The sequence below is a fragment of the Temnothorax americanus genome, unplaced genomic scaffold (genome assembly GCF_048541705.1).
Source record: "Temnothorax americanus isolate GAGA-0224 unplaced genomic scaffold, ASM4854170v1 Scaffold21, whole genome shotgun sequence".
Classification (NCBI taxonomy): Eukaryota; Metazoa; Arthropoda; class Insecta; order Hymenoptera; family Formicidae; genus Temnothorax; species Temnothorax americanus.
This window is the reverse complement of record NW_027509349.1, coordinates 1,571,195-1,591,211: the sequence shown is the minus strand read 5'-3', so window position 1 is coordinate 1,591,211 and position 20,017 is coordinate 1,571,195. Positions and strand designations below refer to the sequence as shown.

General features: G+C 42.5%; 1 protein-coding gene and 1 long non-coding RNA gene across 10 annotated transcripts in view; one reads left to right on the top strand and one right to left on the bottom strand.

Annotated features, from left to right (window-relative positions):
* Positions 1 to 20,017, top strand: part of LOC143897925 (uncharacterized) — a 125,356-nt gene that overhangs the window by 41,767 nt on the left and 63,572 nt on the right. Inside the window, exon 3 of one of the 2 annotated variants that reach the window (XR_013257038.1) lies at positions 13,912 to 14,041. The exons of the other annotated variant lie outside the window; for it this stretch is intronic. This is a non-coding gene — a long non-coding RNA (uncharacterized LOC143897925). Of the gene's footprint in view, positions 1 to 13,911; positions 14,042 to 20,017 lie in introns of those variants that run through there. 2 annotated transcript variants of the gene reach the window in all.
* LOC143897923 (LIM/homeobox protein Lhx9) lies at positions 5,035 to 18,909 on the bottom strand. 8 transcript variants are annotated; one of them, XM_077406905.1, is made up of 7 exons: positions 17,665 to 18,909; positions 16,916 to 17,255; positions 13,891 to 14,245; positions 12,337 to 12,510; positions 11,445 to 11,683; positions 7,872 to 8,119; positions 5,035 to 7,600 (listed from the first exon to the last, which is right to left on the bottom strand). In XM_077406905.1, the coding sequence occupies exons 3-7, from the start codon at positions 14,196 to 14,198 to the stop codon at positions 7,349 to 7,351; spliced, it is 1,221 nt and encodes a 406-aa protein (XP_077263031.1). In that variant the 5' UTR covers positions 14,199 to 14,245; positions 16,916 to 17,255; positions 17,665 to 18,909; the 3' UTR covers positions 5,035 to 7,348. The 8 variants fall into 8 exon arrangements, with proteins under 8 accessions (XP_077263031.1, XP_077263032.1, XP_077263035.1 ...); XM_077406906.1 differs by having other exon boundaries at positions 16,916 to 17,182; XM_077406909.1 differs by having other exon boundaries at positions 16,916 to 17,182; positions 18,359 to 18,909.

Below are 20,017 nucleotides of genomic sequence, written 5' to 3'. Positions count from 1 at the left end.
TGATGAAAACTCGAGTCCATCGTAACGTTCGCAGGCACGGCAGAGGTGATGACTCATCTTTGATATTGATATTTAAATGTGGATCGCAATTTTAATTAATCATCCCAATAAAATGGTGATTCGAATTATAAATACTTATATAAATGATAATTTGTATCCTGGAATAATATATACGAGGTAGAGAGAAAAGAAAGAGTCTTTTTTAGGAAAGCAAAGAAACAAAATGGGATGCTGTCGCCCATCCTTTCGAAGGGATATTCTGTCGGGATAGATTCTTCATGAGCGCCTATTAAGTGTATTCCGGAGGCCGCGAATTACGCGAACATAAAATGTCATGCATATTCATAATGACCATTTCGACGGGCGTATATTACACGTGTATAAAATATTCTCTCTCGTTGCAGATATCCATTAAACCTGCTCCCTCCCCTGCAATATATACATGCGCATGATAATATAATTATCGAACTATTACGTCTGCCGTTATATTCTACATTAGACCCTATTATTTCGCCGTTGATCGTCAAAGGTTCTGTCGCGCCGTGAAACGTTTGATCGAAAAATATTCGCGATACCTTCTTCAGTTACATCGCCGCGTTTTTGAAACCTGACGCTTCAGAAATGTGCAGTATTGCAATTATTGTAAACACGCGCGGTATTTATTCTCGATATTTTTCGAGACTGTCGATCTGTGTGTGCGGGATGTCAGTTGGTGCGACAAATTTGGGTGGATCGATTTTCGGATCGTCGCGACCGGGCTTTACCGAACGAAATGGAGCGGATTTTGCCTCGCGCTGATCATCCTGAATGAGCAAAAAAGGCCGAATGTAACGGCGATCGGGCCGGGTCAACGCGCCCAGCTTTTTCCCGATTTTATGAGCAAAAGGTACGACGAGCGCGCGTTGCACCGCCTCGTCGTTCCGTGCACCGAGGGAGATGCGCTGGAGGGTCCAGCCGCATCGAAACAAGAAGTTTCCGCGCACCGCATTTTCTTGCGTACCGACATACATTGGTAACGCGTGCCTCTGTCACCCTCTCGGCGGCCATCTGCCGCGTCCAGCAGCCTCCATCGAGCAATCGAATTCGCAGAGGTATAAGCGGCCGCATCACGACGACCCTGATGCTCGTCGTGTAAGAAAAGGAGGAACGATCCACGAAATAGTCGAAGAGGAAAATAGAGAGAGAGAGAGAGAGAGAGAGAGAGAGAGAGAGGGAAAAGAGGAGAAATAAAGATGAAGAAATACGTCCCAATGATATCAGCGGAAGCAATGGCGCTGAGTAGCAGCTGCCCGGCTGTTCTTTTTGCCCAGGGAATCAAAAGATACACATACACGTATATATATTTGTACGTGCAGTGATACGTAATTAACACGCGCTTCTCGATAGAATTCCTTCTTTTAGTGTTCATGACCGTTCGCGACCGCGAGATCCTTGATGCTTCAGCGGCCCGAGATTTGGAGCTTTAAATTTTTCGAGCTCGCGACCTGAAAACGGAATTTGCGTGCAAAAACATGTCCGAATCCGTTCCGTTTCTCTCCCACCGAACGATCGCGATTCTTCCCGCTTGTACCATCAATTACCAAACACCCTGTATGTATCGAACCGACGATGAACGCTCGCTGCGGTCTTACCGATTTCACAACCGCCGCGATAAAAACTCCTCTAGTCTCGTTCCTCGTTGGCCCGTCTCCCATACCCTTTCTCTCTCGCTCCTTCGTCCTTCCTCTCTCTCTTCTTCTCCCTCGTTTTCCTCTCTCCTCAAGGCTCCCTCGCGGCCTCATGGAGCAAGCGCGTCTGACGTTTGACAGAACAAAAGACTATCGACCGGACTCGTTCTCTCTCGGAGCCTTCCTTTTCCCTCAAAAATAGACTCTCGCGAGCCTCCCCTGCATGCGTTATGCGTTCTCTCCCCGTCTTTAATCCTTCTTTCTCTTTGCGCTCCCTCCGAGCTGCCACACGTCCTCGCCCGGCTATCATCTCGTCTCGACGAGAGAAAGGGTTGAGAACGACTGCGGAGGGATGCCTTTCCTCTGACCACCTCTCTTCTCCTGCGTGCACATCCAATGAGCCATCGCGTACAAATTACCGAAAATTGGTCCACTTTTTGAGGAGACTCCGGGATACCTCCTGACGTCGGTATAACCGCCATAGTTTCTCCCTATTGTCCCTTCGTCCTCGAGACGCGTTTTTTATCGGCGGGGTGGCGCGCGGTAACACGGCCCGGCTCCCTCGGGTGCGAGATCGTTTTTGTCGGTTTGGCGATTTTCGAAATTTAACACTAGTTTCCGAGTCCTAGAAAATTGGAGCGGCTCGTGCGACTAATTTGCCGAGGATCGGCGGGTAATTTTGGACATTAGATTTGACCGGATTTCGTCGATTATCGAACAAGAATCCGACGGTCTATAACGATGATTTTAAAGACGCTCATCGGGATTCTAACATTTCGTATTATATAATTTTAACTCTTATTTTGAGAACTTTAATATTTTATTCGATATATTCGAGTCTACTTACAAAAAATTCTTTTAGAGACGCCAACATTTTCTTACAAGCATTTTTTTAAGATTACGTTTAATTCTATTAGGACCGTTTCTTTACGGAAATACCAATTCGCTTGAACGTGTTTCTCGTTACAAAGGGCCCTTTATACTGCTCGTGACACTCGGACGGCCTCGCGTGTGACTTAACGACGCTTGGCTAATTAACGTAAAATTCGATCGGTCATGGAAGGTGGTCGTTCTTTCTCCGTTTGTCTGACTCTCGACGGCGTGCAAGTGATTGCGAGCTCTGTGACAACCTGTTACTCCCAACCGTCACGCCGCTATCTGTGCATGGAAACGCCAAAGGTCGGGCAATCTTCAAATGACGCTGACAACTTATATAAACACTTGTAAAATAATCGATTAACGACGAGTCTTTTAGAGATATGCATATATTTTGATATTTGTTACGCTGAATTTTAGATATTACAGAACATCAATCGTATATTTTTGATAATTACTTCTTTCAGTATCTTCCCAAACAAATTTTAAATAGCTTCTCTTCGTAATTTACGTTAATGCGAGCCTCATTCGAGGCATACGCCTCGCTCAGCCTTAAGCAGGCACGTTGAATGCGTCGTTAAAATAAGAAGCAACCACGCATCCCGCGATATAGAGCGTACAAATATTTCTGTCGTCAACGAGAGGCAACGAGATATTCGTTTCGAACAAAGCCGAGATGGGCTCCGAGGGGAGAATCGGCAGAACGCTCCAATCGCTTATATTTCACGATCGCCCGTCGAAAAAGGAGAAGCGCGATACCTCCGCGCGCGCACCTGCCGTGTTGCGGCACCGTAAGAAGGTCTCCCTTGCCGGAGAAAATACAGCGGGAACACACGGATACGACCGAAACTTCTTATTCGCTCGAGAGTCCGCCGAGAGCCGCGCGCATGTAAATGCGCGACGCGACTCTCGGAGAGGTGATATTTCGAGGTCCGCCGACGTCGGGCCTCGGGGACCGACAGCCATTGTATCCGCGTTCGCTCGCGCTCGCGCTCGCGCGCGCCTCTGCTCATTAAATATTAACGAGAGTCTCAATTTCTTCATTTCGTTGATGAGTCGCCGCGCGCCATCCGAGAGAACCCGCATATAGATTGAAAATTAACTTATATGAGCGCCGACAAAATATATACGGCATGCGGTGCACTTATACGACTCAAGAGGCCTACAATTTACACGAGGGCTCGCTATGTTGGTATAACCCCTAAGTAGAACCCTCGTCCCCCCCGGCGCCCCTCTTCCTGTTTTTCTACTTCTTCTTTCTCTTCTACTTCTTCTCTTTCGTCGCCGTCTTCTTCGTCTTCTTCTTCTTCTTCCTCGTCGTCGTCGTCGTATCTGCCTTTCGGCTTATCCACTTCTGACCCGAACGTGAAATCCTTAAATACCTAATTTGATGCTAATTACAACTTACACTTGCGCCTCGCGAGAGACCGGCAAACGGTGTGCTCGCGTGTGGCGAGAAGGTTTAATGGTGTGCTGGGGATAGTGGTGTATGATGGATGGTGAAACATGTCGTCGATGAAGCATCAGGTTGAATCTTCTCAGCTTCAAACTTGGAAGTGTCTGTAACTTCGGAGTCATCGATTTTCTGCGAGGCTCCTTGAAATCTCGCAAATATTCGACACTCATACGATATATGTTTATCGTGGCCGAAAGCTAAATTCGATTCGCAGTTGCTGAGGTTTGTGATTTTTAGAACCTTAAATTTTTCAGTGTTTATAAAAAATTAGATTATAAATATTAAAAATGCAAATGCAATTAAACGTAAGAAAGTTTTCGAGACCTAACTTTGAAGTATTTACATCTTTATGATATTCTTCCAATATCTTCAATCTTTCTTTCTTCTTCCAGACAATTTGTAGAAAAACTTTAACTTTCAATATTCCATTTAAAATGATTACAATCATTCTTTTGTTGGTTCTTGACAAAATTTATTAAAAAGTTATGCTCCTCTGTAGATGCTTGCAAATTTTTTATCAATTCAAATCTCGATAAATGCAAATGATAAAAATAAAAAATCTTGAATTGTTTTACGTGGACTTCGATTATCGAGTTGAAAATTTGGGTATGTTGTATAGTAAAATATGCAAAGCTAATTCGCAAAATACTCAAATAACCATGGAGATTTATTGGAGAGGCGTACATGTCTCGTGTTATATTTCGTACTAATTAGAACACGAACTTACCTTTCTTCTTCTTGGTCTATACAGTTTGGAGACAGAGAAAGTACAGCAAATTAGAGAAGGGAGCAAGTTGCGTTTGAGTCGAGACGTATGTAACTATTTATTATGCGATAATAGTTGCACTCGAACGTAGCACATTAATTTGTCTACAGAGTTGGAAATAATTGCTTCGCTCTTTAACATGTACGCTTAATGATCGCTATGCTACACATTATCTAACGTGCGACCTATCGATTTTCCCTGCCGAGCATTACATGACAAGAGACGTCGTAAGAGATGCCCGTAAAGTATTTGGACTCACTTTATTTTAAAAAAACGTGAAATAAAGGTGAAATAAAGGATATAAATATAGCAGAGTACAAAGTTATGTATAGACGTTATGAATAAGTTTATTAAATTAATGTTTAGATACCGGTCATATAATTAAATTGCCACTCCGATACTTTCAACATACTCTCAAGTTTTCGCAAAACCTTGTTGTTACCTTGTCCCTCAAGTATAGTTTCGAATTAAATGTTAAAAAAATATAAACAGAAAATAAAGACTTTATCGACGATCGAAAGAAAGAGCGGAAGAAACAAAATGATTAATCAATGGCATCAATGTTTAACTTGAATAATTCTCCAATATTTCAAATTTCACATATTTGAATATCAGAAAAAATATTAAATCAAGTTCCTATGACGCACTATGTCCGCCCGAGAGATTCAACGTAATTAAAATTTCGCGAACTCGTAACAATCTAATCTTCATTACGCAACCACGTGCGCGGGATTGCGTCAAACTTGCGTCAAAACACGTATGTACGTATGTGTGTGCCTTCGTACTGCTCGAATTCAAAGATGACGATTTGGAGGGGAAACGTGAATGCAAGAACGCATAATGTGAAAGGCTTGATCAAGGCGAAATATCTCGTCCTCCGAATGGCATGCGGTAATTCGGCACCGCGGATTGCAAAAATATATTATGCCCTTTGAATTCCAGCAGCTCGTTAAAAAATTTTTTTTCCTTAGCTAATTGTAAGTCTTTTGGCACGAGCAGAGGAACGCCGTTTTTCCCTTTTTTTTTTTTTTTTTAAGAAAAACTTTCGTACGTTTACGCCGCTAATATAAAATTCATAGACACTCGCCTACAATTTTATCGAGCTTCGCATAATTTTATTTATTAGATTCAATTTTCTTTTGCAATTTTTGCCTTTTAGCAATGATAAATTATAAAACTATACATTTAACATGTTGCCAATCATCACCGCCTGATTATAAGTTCAATTAATCAGTATTCAACTGATTAACTTTGGCCAATTAGTATAATAGCGCGAAGTCGATAAAAGTTAGTCGCGCGCGAAGTCTCGTATAAAATCAATGAAGACAAATTAAATAATTTCCCTACGTGATTGCACATGTATATAATGTACGTGTCCGTCCGCATGGGCGAGTCTTCATTTAATTTAGCAGCCCTTGCGACATCGTATAGGGTGTTCTCAACAGTTGCATACATACAACATTTTTACAACATTTTACAGTTTACATTTTAACCAGAGAGAAAGCCTTGATATATTTTATAAAACATACAATTTGAACGATGTTCAAAAAATTTTTTGTGCGATTTTCTCGAAACTTACGAAGATTTTCAGATCCCATTAAAAACACTGACAAATTGTTAAAAATACTCAAATATCGTTTGACAACTACTTGGATGTCTAAAAATATATTTTCACCCTGCGTCTAAATTTTCAAATTTTTAAGAATTTGCATTCTTAAGAATGCTCGCTAAATGTTACATCGAAGATGTAAAAAGACTTTCGAAAATTCTAAATTTTTAATTGCTTCATACCTCAAGTATCAATAGTGCGCGATATATCTAATAATATCTAATATCTTATAAATAGAACATCAAAATTAGACATTCAATTGCATTAAAAGTTTATTTAAAAAATTTTCTTCTAAATTTCTTTAGATATGTCTGCCACGTATCTGGTATACATCTTTCTGGAACACCCCATATGTCGAACAGTGCCCGAAATTTCGTCGTTAATTATCGATACAATCGCTAATGAAACACCCTCTTTGCATACGTACCTAGATTACATTATTAACTATTCTCGTCTAGTAATCATTGGTAATTCGGATGTGCATGGAACTATGATTATTATCACTGATTATTTAACCATAATCGTCCTTGAAATTACCCGCTATAGATTCTACCTGACTAGGCTGCCTTCGGGAAAGTCCTTCGCGGACGAGTCACTTCCTTCTCCTTCGTTAAATCCGGCAATACGGTTTCGTCCAATTCTTGGTGGAAGACCAGGCATTTAATCTTGACCGATCTCGCGGTCAAAGTTTATTTCCCGCGCGAGATTAAACCGCGCATTTCGACTTCCGCGAAATTTAAGTAATTGTTCTCAAGACTAGCAAGAATCACACTCTAGACTTTTGAAAGTAAGACCAGGCTTAAATGTCCGCTGCCACGATACGTCAGCGACGTCAATGTTCATCAGAGAGATTTCTTGCTAAGACCACCGTGTCATCGACTTGCCGAGTTCCTCGTCGGCTCACGTGTGACAATCCCTCATCCAAGATGGCTGGAGAGGCTACTGTGTGCGTCCTCTTCCATTTCAAGCCGTCGTCAGTAGATGTCGGAAAAGGAGACCTGAGAGGAGACGCCTGAGTGCAGATGATGAAGGGCGTGTAACTCCTCCATCGAGGTCGAGGGCATGCTGTTGCTGTCGCTGAGCATGGCGGCCGGCCCGACATTTGGAGAATTGCCGGTGCTGGAGGACACCGCCGTGCCGGAACAGCCGATGTTGCTACCGGCGTTGCTACCGTCTTGCCGCATCAGGTTCCGTCGCCATTTCGCGCGCGCGTTTTGGAACCACACCTGAACAGTCGCAAGATCAAGATATCACATAAAAACGCAACTGATTCTTCAACATCGATCACAATTGAAGTGTGACTACTTGTTCTATTCAAGAATTAGAAGTAGAAAGAGTGAAACAATGTGAAAAATTGACGTCGTTAATTTTACTTATATATTGTATACTCTTGCGTATATATACTTTGTCAAAGGAAAATCGTTAGGAAAGAAGTAATCGTTTAGCAACGATCAGTTAACTTCTTATAAACATTCATGTAAACGGAAGACTTTGTACCTGCAGCACCCTTTTCGATAGCCCGGTCTTCTGCGCGAGTTGCTTGAGATCCTTGGCGTCCGGATTCTGATTTATCGCGAAGTAATTCTTCATGGTTCGCAACTGATGGTGCTTGAAACTGGTGCGCATACGCTTCGTCCGCTGGTTCTGGTGCACCGGTCCCGGGGAGCCCACGGACGCGTCGTACGCGGCCAGCGACTCCATCGACGAGGACAGCTCCGTGGGGTGCAGCAGTTCTGCAACGGCGACTTGCAACACATTTCCGCTAGAAAGTTTTTCTTTTCTTTTTCAATTTAGTTTCGCGTTCAACCATCGATGTCGCGCGCGAGCAACGTTGGATCGCATCGTATTTTAAATTTATTTATCAAATCCCTTTTTTATTCGTGCGTTTTCAGGAATCGCAAGCTCCAGAATAAAAAAAAAAGGAATTAAAAAATGTGAAATTTTTAAAACTCGGAGACATCGGATGTTGAAAAAATCGCGAAAAACTTCCAAAACTTTAAGTATATCAATATCACTACGATCGCCACGCGTTAGACACCCTTTTCTAGTCCAAAAGAATGTATAAAAATCGAAGTAACTTCTGCGACGACTTAATATATATCTCTCCATACTTCCGCGGTCTTCTTTAATTCACGCTTATTGTTGGAAGAATTTTAGCTCCGTGAAGTCCGCGCGAGAGAAGTCGACCCCTTTTCGTCGACCCCTGCTGTCCTTTCCGATCTTGCGAACATAACTGTGCTTTCTGATCGTCTTCAAGAAAAAAAAAGACGAAATCCGTGTCGTTCACCTCGATCAAGAAAACGAATTCCGAAGGTGCCGTGGAACCATTCGCGAAAACTGTTTTTCTCCTTTTCCTCTCTTCTCTCTCCATTTCTCTCTTCCTCTCGCTCTTTCTCTTCCTCTCTCGTTGGCGAACCAGCAGATCGTCGTCCGTTGGGAATGGAAGTTCGGAACAATAAACAGTAATGGCGCATACGTGCTCGGGGATTTACTTCTGGGATCCCTCCTCACCCCTTCGCCCCTCGCGTGGCCGCTTCGTCGACTGGAACCCGTTCTTCTCCCGATTGAATTCAATGGTTACCCTCGTCGTCTTATTTATTGGATGCGTTCCTTCGCTCCGCCGGCGCGCAACAACTGCAACTGAGCACACAACCGCAGCCACGCTCCTCGTCTTTCCGCCGACTCTCTTTCTCCCTTTCCGCGCTTCTTTATTTTCGTCCATCATAATTCAGTTAAATTCATACGGAATGGCATGACAGCTAATTGATCAATTAAGACTCTTCCTCCATAGTTAAAGAGGGAAATTTTCGTCCGAAAAATGTCGCAAGCCTCTTCCTGTTCCCGGAAAGTCCTATACTTTCGATTCGATTCTCGTTTCTCGCGAGTCTATCCGCCAAGAAAAAAAAATACCATGAAACGTTCTACCATCCCAACGAAAATCTATGTAAAAAAAAGAGCAATCAAACAAGAAGAAAAAGGGTGAAAAGAAGCCTCCAGTTCTGGCGCGTGATTTTATACGCGAATCGAATCGAAATTAGAATTTTCCCAGAGCGCCTCTCGACTCCGGCGGGGTCTCTCTGTCTCTGTACGAAGAGAAACGGCTCCGGGCATCGGTGGACAGTGACAGATAGATATCGGCACCGGGAGATGCATCGATTGGCCGATCTGCCCGGAAAAGAATGCTGCTGCGGCCAATGCGTGGCCGCTGCCAGCAGAATGGCCGACCGGTGCGCTATAATGCCGCCTGCGCGAGTTTCTTGCCGCGCCGCCGGCATCGGAATCCCTCTCTCGTATCGTCGTCGATTCTCAGTCCACGGCGATTTTGGCTTCTAACTCGCCCTGACAAATTGTAATCTCATTCTTAAACCGCCAAATCTGCCCCACCCACCCTCCCGCCGTCGAGTCGCTCGGGAGAGAGAAACTTCCTATAGGGCTCGCATGTGGTCCTTCCCTCGCAAGAAAGGACAATATCTTCTTAATTCCAAGATATACTAACGTATGTTTTCGCTGAAGGGATTGTGCCAACATTTTCGCTATAAACTGTCTTGACAGAAATTAATAATCGCAGTGCATCGTATACCTATCCTTCAACATTTAATATAATTTCTTGATTTTTATTATTCAACAAAGAGTATGTATTTTTCTTCAGGATTTGTATACTACAATTTCTCATATATAAATGAGAGTTTTAGAAAATGGGAAGCTTAAAATTCTTGACTCTTTAGAACAGTTTTAATGACTTTAATTTTCCGTTTATCGTAATCTAATACATCAACTGCTCCGGTGTCAAGCATTAGATGTGCGGCATGTCTCGCGGCTCGGGAATAGTCCGGATTATCGTTTTCTTGCTTCTGTACTATTATCGCGAGAGTGCCTCTGTGATCCGCCGTCGGTCGCTCGGCGCGGCGTCTCGCCATGGAATCGCTCCGTTCGTCGTCGGCGTGTCCCTTTCGCAAAAACTGTCCCAATTATATATAAAGACAATAAAACACCGCGAGATGGTCTCTCTCTCCCAGGCCGGCCGTTCCCACCCGTGGCCGCGCACGCAGGACTTCATGGACGATTTTATGGCTGTTGGTCGTAAATTCCGGTCGGTAGTCCCAGGGAGAGTGATCCTCGTCTCTTCGTCGATTATAAAATAACTGGGAATCACGCGCGGCTGGGAATCACCGGTCGATCGCCATCTTGGCCTGCGCCCGAAGCCGAAACGATCGTAAAATCCGGCGGAAATCATATCGAAACGCGATACGAGTGCGAGCCGGCCGGCAAATTACACGAGTCGAGCGGAGAATCACTATTTTTTTTAATTTCTCTCGATCGCGAAGTGCCGCGAGTCACCCGTCCGCGTTTCATTGAGGTCGTAATGCCGACATAAGTGCGATGATTAACTTCGCGATTTACGTGTGTCTAAACTCATAGTATTACCGCCGGGATTTGTGGAGCATCGACGATCATTCACGCACGATGACGATTTTCATCGCGCTGTAACTTTACACTACCATTTGTTATTTCGAAGAAATGAAGTTATTAAAGATGAAACGAGTGTGCTTCGAGATTACGATAAGCCTTTGTTATCGGGGATATTAAATCATCGAGCAATTAGACATCTGCGTGGCGCGCGTGATTTCGTCAAAGAATCCCGCTCTCCGATATATGTCGAATGCTCCAGTTAACGAGCCGAATAATCGCGCGGGCGAAATGAAATAACATCTGCGATTCTTGCAGGCCCGAGCAAATGTTTGCACGAAGGAACGCCCCGCCATTATACCCGTTGCTCGGTAAATAATGCAACTCCGCCGATTAACTCGTTTGCTGTAGCGTGGAATAAAGAGAAGACATAAGAGAGAAAGAGAGAATGGGGAAAGGATGAAGAGAGAGAGAGAGAGAGAGAGAGAGAGAGAGAGAGAGAGAGAGAGAGAGAGAGAGAGAGAGAGAGAGAGAGAAAGTCTAGTAAGTTTAAAAAGACAAATGTCAAACTGAAGAGTCTAAAGGTGACTCTTTTGAAAGGAGGAGGAGGAACGGGGAGCGAAATTAAGAAGATCATGATCGATACAAGATTGCGGAACATACATTGGCTTGACTCACCGAGCGCTCCAGCGGCCAGTCTCATCGTGACGGGAAGCTCGGAGCCGGTGACTTCCGACAGCTTCCGCTTCCGCGGCCGGCCCTTCTGCACCGCGCCGGTTGCGGCGATCCCGCTCTGCTCGTAGTAAGCCGGTAGCGGCGACACCCCCGGCGAGCCGAGGTCCTCGATGCCGCCGGCGGCACCCCCGTATTCGCCGGCGCAGCACAGCAACTCGTAGTGTGGTCTTGGGAGCGACGTGCTCGTCAGTCGTCAACCTCTCTGTCAAGTAGTCGATAGACGACCTGACCTCCGCGTTATGCGTTCGAGTTCGATGAACGAGTTCGACTTGTACACCGGGTACCACGCGGGGCGGAATTTAGCGAGAGCGGCGGGATTATAAGTTAAGCGAGAGGATAAGACGGTTAACTCGGCGAGTTGTTGGGTGGTACGAATTCGAGGCATCCGGTTTCCTCATTCCATCGTGGTGAAATCTCTCGGTCTTTGGAGTGTTGCAGGGAATCTTTCGATCGTCGTAAAATTCTATTATACAGTGCGCACAATCTTAAAATATTTCATTTCGTAAGCGTTTGAGGAAATCACGAAACCCTTCTCACAAGTCTCTCGGCATTCGTAAATTCTCGCATCCTCACATCTCGCGGTATATCTGTCGTCGCGATCGTCTTTCCGGAACCCGAGACCCGAATCCCGTTCGTTCCAATGACCGTCATTAGCACTCAACAACCGTCATTAGCGCGGGGGTAGGGGAGGTAAAAGAGGAAGAATGACTCGTTGCGACAAAGCGCCTCGTGCTCCTGTCAACCTCGTCATCGAACTCGTTGATAACAAGGAGAGACGGCCTTTGAAAGATAGTAATGATCAGACACTCCTGTTTCTCACCTACAATACACCAGTCCGTCACGCTGGCCGAAATGATCGCCTTTGTTCAGCGGGGTGCCACACGAGGCGCAAGTGAAACACGCCACATGATACACCAAATCGCGCGCTCGCATCACCAGCTCCGAGGCGGAAATGCCGGCGCGACATCGGGAGCACCGGGACACCGCGAATAATCTGCAATCAAAACAGTTAAAGAGTTATCCTTCGGTATACAGATCGTCAAATTCGGGAAACGTCGCTGAATTTCTTTAATATCTCTTGTCGTCGGGGAAGACCATCTCACAAGAAACATATCGCAACTCTCCGAAATATATTTTATTTTTCTTAAATATATTGTTACACAAAATATCTAAGAGACACGTATATATAAGTGTGCCTAAAGAATTATGGCTTTTCATGAACTTTATAACTGCATGTGCATTTTTATTATTAAATTTGCAATGTTATATATATAATTTAGTTCATTCTTTCTGTTGACGCCAATATGATGATTTGACTGAAGTACTAAAAATCTGCAAAGTACTGCAAAGTCTTTTGCATTTTATTTTATCTATTGCCTGCATTCCTAATTTTATATTAACTTTGTTTAAAAAATTGGAAAAACTATACGCTCTTGGAAATCTAACGATATATTATATGTTCTGTGAATTCTGTATTCCTGAACGTTCTCCCGAACGTATTGCGAATTCCCGCTTGAGGTGAATTTCGCAAGGGATCGAAGCAGACCGTTCGCATTCGCGTAGACGGAAACAAAGGGCTTGTTGCATATTGCATGGAGGACGGCTGTTGAATTCCTCCCCTGCTCGCTCTAACGAACTCGCCTCTCGGCCTTTCATTCCACCCTCTCTCGTCCTGAAATGTCGGACGTCATCGCGTAAGCGCGCTATTTCGCAAGATAAACAATATTTATTTCCTTGCTTATGTGCTCGACTCGCGTTCCAACTTTCAGCTTTTCACAGGGATATCAAAGCTATAAATGTTGAAACTTTTGTCAAATCTTTAGAACTTGAGTTTACTAAATCTTTCGAATGTAATAATAACTTAATAAGCAATAGTCTTCAGGATGTCTTTAATTCTTTGAAATTGGCTTTCTTCTCATTCTTCTTACGACTACCCGCATTCCTTATCGCCGAGTATATCGCCGCGCCGAGTGTGGAATTCAAGGTCCAATTCCTGAATAACGACTAGAACTGTGTATTTGGAAACGACTATTAGTGGACATTTTGTGTGGTCTAAGGAAGAAGGCGTTTTAGTAAAAGAGAGCAGAAGAGAACCGCTTCTCGTATGTAAATTCAACGCTATCCCCAATAAATATCGAAACAAGGGAGCATCTATTAATGGATCCTGCAGTCCTGCATCAGTTCCATATACGTGTCATTCAAGTAATTCGTCGCGGAACATCCTGACGTAAAGTCAGATTCGTTTCTTTCCGCGAAACCGACAATAAAAAAATTTGTTGGCAAATATATTTAGAAAATAAACTTCAAACTGCGCGATTGCTATTTTCACTTAAGACAACGATTTTTCTTTTACATCATTCGTGCTTCAACTGACCTGTAGTAATCCTCTTTGCAGTAAATGTTACCGTCTCTGGCGAAACAGGTGAGCTCGGCGGCCAGGGGGACCCGGCAGTGACAGCAGCGCAGGCAGCCGCAGTGCCATGCACGATCGGCAGCCCTTAGGTACCAACGCTCGGCGATCTCCCTTCCGCAGCCGCCGCAACTCAGGACACCCTCGGTGATACTGCCCCCGCCGCCCCCGCCGCCGCTGCTCTCGTTCGCACCGATCTGCCGACCGTTCGCCCCCCCGCCTCCGTCCCCCGGCGGGGGTGTGGTGCTGCTGCAGCCGACTTCCTTCAGCATCTCGCTTCACGCGCGCAGCGCGCCGCTACGACGCATGCCGTTGCATTCTGTAAAGTGGTTATCGCAAGTCTTCGTGATGTATGACGGTGCCGTAGACGTTATATGGACGAGGCGCGATTTCAGGGGTACGAAGAAAGTTGCGATCGACCATTGTATTTAGTAAATTTTCTGAAAATGACAATCTCGAGTTTCTCCGAATGATACTGGCGTGAAAATAGGACGGAAGCTATATAGCGTTTTGTATTACATTGTAATTTCATGGATGACGAAACTGCAGTCGTCGACCTTGACGCAGGATTGAGTAGTATATATGGCACTTTCCAGTCCTTTGCATGTCGACTCTTTAAGTTTTAAGTTATAAAATCCATGTGCAACTTTGAACTATCACAACTTCTCCATTCTATAAATGACAAAACTAATTTGCAGAAAATATCAGAATTGTAATCTGATAAATAAATATACAATCAATTAGAATCAAAAGCCATGCGATTCAAGCTTAGGTCTTTGACAGTCTTATATTAGTTTCTGTATACATATATGTCTATATACAATACATATAACTTGATAAATAAAGTTTATCGTGTATTAAGGAGTAATCTTTGTGAAAAACTTTTTCTAAGAGTTAAAAGAGATAGTGCGATCGCTTGACCACCAGCCATGTTTATCAGATTTGAGCCTATTTGAATTTCTTTCTATGGAAACATATTAAAATTATTGAAATCTGTTCCTAAAACAGGAATTATTTCTCATGCTCTTTCATTCACAATCTAATCGACCGCTCTCACGCAAAGCCACGCGTCACCTGTATTATTTATTCAATAAAACTTCTCTTTGTAAATGATCTGTAGACTGGGATAGCTAATGTGATTCAACATATCAATTGCTAAACGTAGAATTTCAGAATCACATCATGATTTGTATACTGCACATGACTGCACATATTAAATTTTACTAGCCAAGTTGTAATATTCAAGTTTCTTACAGATTAATTTTATCATGTATAAAAGAAAGTTTACGTTATACAAGCACTTTAAAATCCCTCTCCTATAATAAACCCCATTGTATAATCGCGAGTAGAAAAAAAAACCTCAAGTCCTTCCTCTTATCATCGCCAGGTGAAGGCTCGAAAATTCAGGATCAGAACCTTTACAAATCGTTCCGCGCGCAGGTGAGTTCATTCAGGACACGTTGCCCAGGTGACGAAAGCCAGAAACCGATGAATGAAAACAATTCGTGATCGACGGTAATGAATCCGTTAACAAACGACTCTCGCCTTCGAATCACGATTTACGCGAACGCGAGGTGGTGCCTTTCGCTTGCAAAAGCATCGTCACGATGATGCTCGTTATCTCCGCGCAAATAGAAATAATTTTTCCACTTCCAAGTAGCATTTGTAGGAATTAAGTTTTAGGGTCAGTTATTCAGAGATCGTTGATTTAAAAAAATTGATCAGATTTAGATTTAGATGAAATGGATTTATATTGAAACACACAAACATATACAACTCATGTAACACATTATTTTGTCATTTCTATTCAACGTCGAGTACCGGAAGCATCGTCTCAAGCAAGCATTGCCCGCGCGTAACGCAACGTCGATCGCAACGATACGACTCGTCGATGTTAATTAATTCATCCTTGAAAACAGCATTGTTTGAGGTGAAAAGCGAAGTGCTTACCATCCCCGCAGATTTGCATTGCGGTGGCATTACGTCTGCAATAGCACGCGGATTCGATATTATCGCGAGTCATATTTCCATAAAATCGATTCGCTTGATCCCTCGATAACGGAATCTCCGTAGCGAGAAATACACATATTGACATATATATACAGTTACATACATCAGCAACTGTATTTGTATCAGAATGTCTGCTGCAGGTTACAGCGACTGAAGAATCGTGCAATGTGAAAATTATGACGTTATTTAATATCCAAAATTATCACACAAATTGATCCATTAAAATATTGGAAGATAATATAAGTATCGATAATAAATTTACCTTAATAATTATTAAACATTTAAATACATAAATTGTTACACATTATTAAGTAAAGGTTAACCATAAAAACTTCTAGAAATCTTTAAAATACATAAAATATAACGTAATATATATTGCATATATATTTGTGTGTACCATAACATATCGGCGAGTAAAATTAAACGATTAATAAATTATTACTCAACGCAATAATACTATATCTGTAAATATTGATAATTGTATAGTTTCTCAGTAATTTGCTCAAATTTTTTTTTGCTAACATATTACATTCATGTTTATACATTTAATACTTCTAACACTGGTAGTTTCTAAAATCTATTATTAAACAGCCAATGTCTTATCAAAATAAAATAAAAACCTTTGATTCTCCCATTTCATAGCGTTTTTCACTGGCAGAACTGGTGCGCACTCAGTGCACATTAAAGCCGTTGTACACTGATTTAAGTCTCTAATATTTAAAGTAAAATGCAAATATTTCGACTGATAAAATACTCAGTACATATTTTACCAAATAGTGCAATAAAGAATATTGAGGATTTTATGATTTAACCCGATTATATTAAACATACACTTTACGTTGGTTTGTGTACGACGGCTTTAATGTGCACTGAGTGCGCACCGGCTCTGCCAGTGAAAAACGCTATCAAATAAATACAATATATATTTGGATTGAGAAGTTTTAACGATTGTTAAATTTATCTTCCATATTCTGCTCACCTGCAATCGATTAAATAGCTGGAACGCGACGACGAATCCTACTGTCGGCCGTCCCTCGCTTCTCTCCGCTCGCCGGCGACGAAGCACCCGCGGCCAAAATTATTGCCGCTCGGTTATTTTCATCTAAATCGTGGTCATCTTGGACCTGTTAACTTTTCCAGAGTTCGGTTCGCTCGCGGCGCGGCTCCAACCCCGGATATACCGGCGCTCCGACGATCTCGGCTGCCTCGAACCGACCAGGCAGTCGTTGCGGTCATCAATCATGCTCTGGACAAGCGAAAAGCCGCATGGACGGAGAAGATAATTTCTCTACGTGACATCGGTTCGACGATAATAGAATCTACACGACGAGAGAAGCGCAAAATTATTGTATCTGCTCTGAAGTACCGCTCGCGTATGAATTACTTCGAATAAGAAATTTAACACGCGGTCAAACTGTTCTTTAGAGAAGCTTTAATTCTTATTAAAATTCCTTTAGCTTATAGATTCTCAACTCTCACGGTCTGATTTTAAAGTTAAATAATATTAAACTTAAACACCCATTTCTAAAATATTAAACCTAAGTGGAATGTATATATTAAACTGATTTAAACCGAGTTTTAAATCTAAAAATAATGGAAACAAAAGCAGTATTTTCGGGTGATGAAAGCTCGAATGAGATAAGCTTCGATTGCCGTTAAGCAAAAGAGTGACCACAGTGATCATCTCGAGGATCATCTAGAGTAAACTGTTGGTTAATCCTTTTTTACAATTAGAGACAGCTGCTGATTGAATCACGCAATTGCGGTTAGCAGAGTTTCCGAATTCAACTTCCGTTGCACATTCGTATCGAATATAATCTGCTGCACAACGATGCAAATTCTATCCTGGCGCTCTGTATTATTTTCCCTTTTATAATTATATGCATTAATTAGTTTCTTGAAAATATTTCAAAAAAGCGAAACATAATTTTTTTATGCGGTTCTGGGTCTATAAATCTACTTTACAGAATCTTACGACCTTAGAATTTTTGTATTTTTTAAATCAAATCACTGAGACCATAAGTCTTCAGATTATCTATTTTTATCTCACATTTCTGGATCAATAGAACCTAAGAGCTTTAGACAATGAGACGTCGTGACTTTAGATTTCTAAATTCTCAAGTCGAAGAACGTATGTCATTGTTTTGATATTTCGAATCACGATATTTTAGGTTTCTACATTCCTGATCTTCGAAACCTGGATTTTTTTCACGAGGAATAACACACAACAAAGTTTCATTCGTCATTAGCATGATTCGTCGGATAACTGTGCCACTCAATTTTTTAATTATTTAATATTTTACACCCACCACACACACACACACACACACACACACACACACACACACACACACACACACACAGTTCATCCCTTTCTCAAGGCACAGCATCCTCATTAGACTTCTCGATCCCTTCGATTCACATTGATCTTTCCTTTCTTCGGATCTCAAGATGCAAGTCATTAGCACGTCACAATACTAATCACCACCTTTGTTTTATTGGTTTCGAGCACTTCTCTCACACTTTTCTGACGATTAAACGGATTCTGGCCAACAGCGACATTATACCGTCAAAAAATTGATAAGAACGGGATTCTTCTAAATTCGCAAGCACGAGAAAAACTTTCGGAAGAAAAAACTATCGAAACAAAACTCTACGGGAGCATGAGAGTCGCGAACGTGAGAAGTCTCCGCGGCGAAATAGAAATTTGACGAGAGAGAGAGGGACATTTTTCCACGAGCGCGCGGAAAACCTGCGTGCGGAAAACTGGCGCGCCGGAAACTCGCGGTGCGCGAAAACTCGCGAAAGCGTCTCGCCGAAGTGCGAGAAGGAAAGCTCGAAGGACGCGGTAGACTCGTGCGGGATGGAAGCTGCTCCCCGTCGGCATAATATTACGATCCTGGGACGGCTACCCAGGGCCAGGGACGGACGTCGCCGCGACAGGGAAGCGGGGTTGGCCCCCTCGTACCGCGATCTCGCCGGGGTGGCGATAGGGTGGGGTTTTCGATCCCGGCTCGAGGGGTAGCGACGTCGGGACGCCGGGCGTCTGCGCGCTGCGCCGGCGCCTTTGCAGCTTTCTCCCTTTGTGTCTTCTTCTTTCTCAATCCCGCTCTTTCTCTCTTTTTCCTCTTTGTCTTCCGCGGGAAAATAGTTCGCTCTGTCTCTTTTTCACTGGTATCGGCTGGTGGTTGTCGTTGATATCATGTATATATATGATAATGGCATTGGTGTTGATGATAATGTGGTTTGTCATGTACATCGCTGCGTTTTCTTAAAAGATTTGAAAAACATATCGATTGAAATATTTTGTGGGACTTTGTTATTTTTATGTACAATCTGCTTTATCCAATTTATCTCACTCTTTCAATTTAATTCTGCTATAGTTATTATTATAATTATCCACATTATATGTATATTATTCGTTTTCTATTACTTTGAAATTTTATTTAAATGAAAATTTCGAGAATACAATGTTTAATGATTTGGATTTCTAATTTTAAATTGCTATTAAAAACACAGAATTACTTACAATTTAGTTTTTAAACATTAAAAAAGTCAAGGATAGAAGAAGCGATAGAAGAAACTTAGAAATGCATTTTATATTTTCTCTGTAAAAAAAGGAAATTTTGATTTAAAATTTCAATTTTATGAATTTTTCTGAAAATAAGATCAGTTGCAAACGTCAATTTCTTTATCATTAATAATTAATTAAAAATGTCGAGAAGAAAATTAATTTTTGCTCTCGGAAAAAAATCTTTCACGTCGAATTAGCAAATCAGTGTAACGTTTGTGCGAAAAGATATCACACAGGACTCGAATTCTCCTCCCAATTTTCCACTTCATCCTCGTCTTCCGGTGACATCATCGATTTCGTCCGGAAACATTCTGAACGGTGCTAGAGCGACATTCATTATTCATGATTAGCCGCGACGTCTCGCCCGCAAAGCACTCGCCCGCGCACGCTCACATTTCAGTCTCAATTAATTTGCAATCGGGGTATCCCGATGGGAAGAGAAGCGCTCTCGGCAAGAGAAATGACGTGACATGCGAGCGGTTAGTCACGCGTCAGTCACGCGTACAG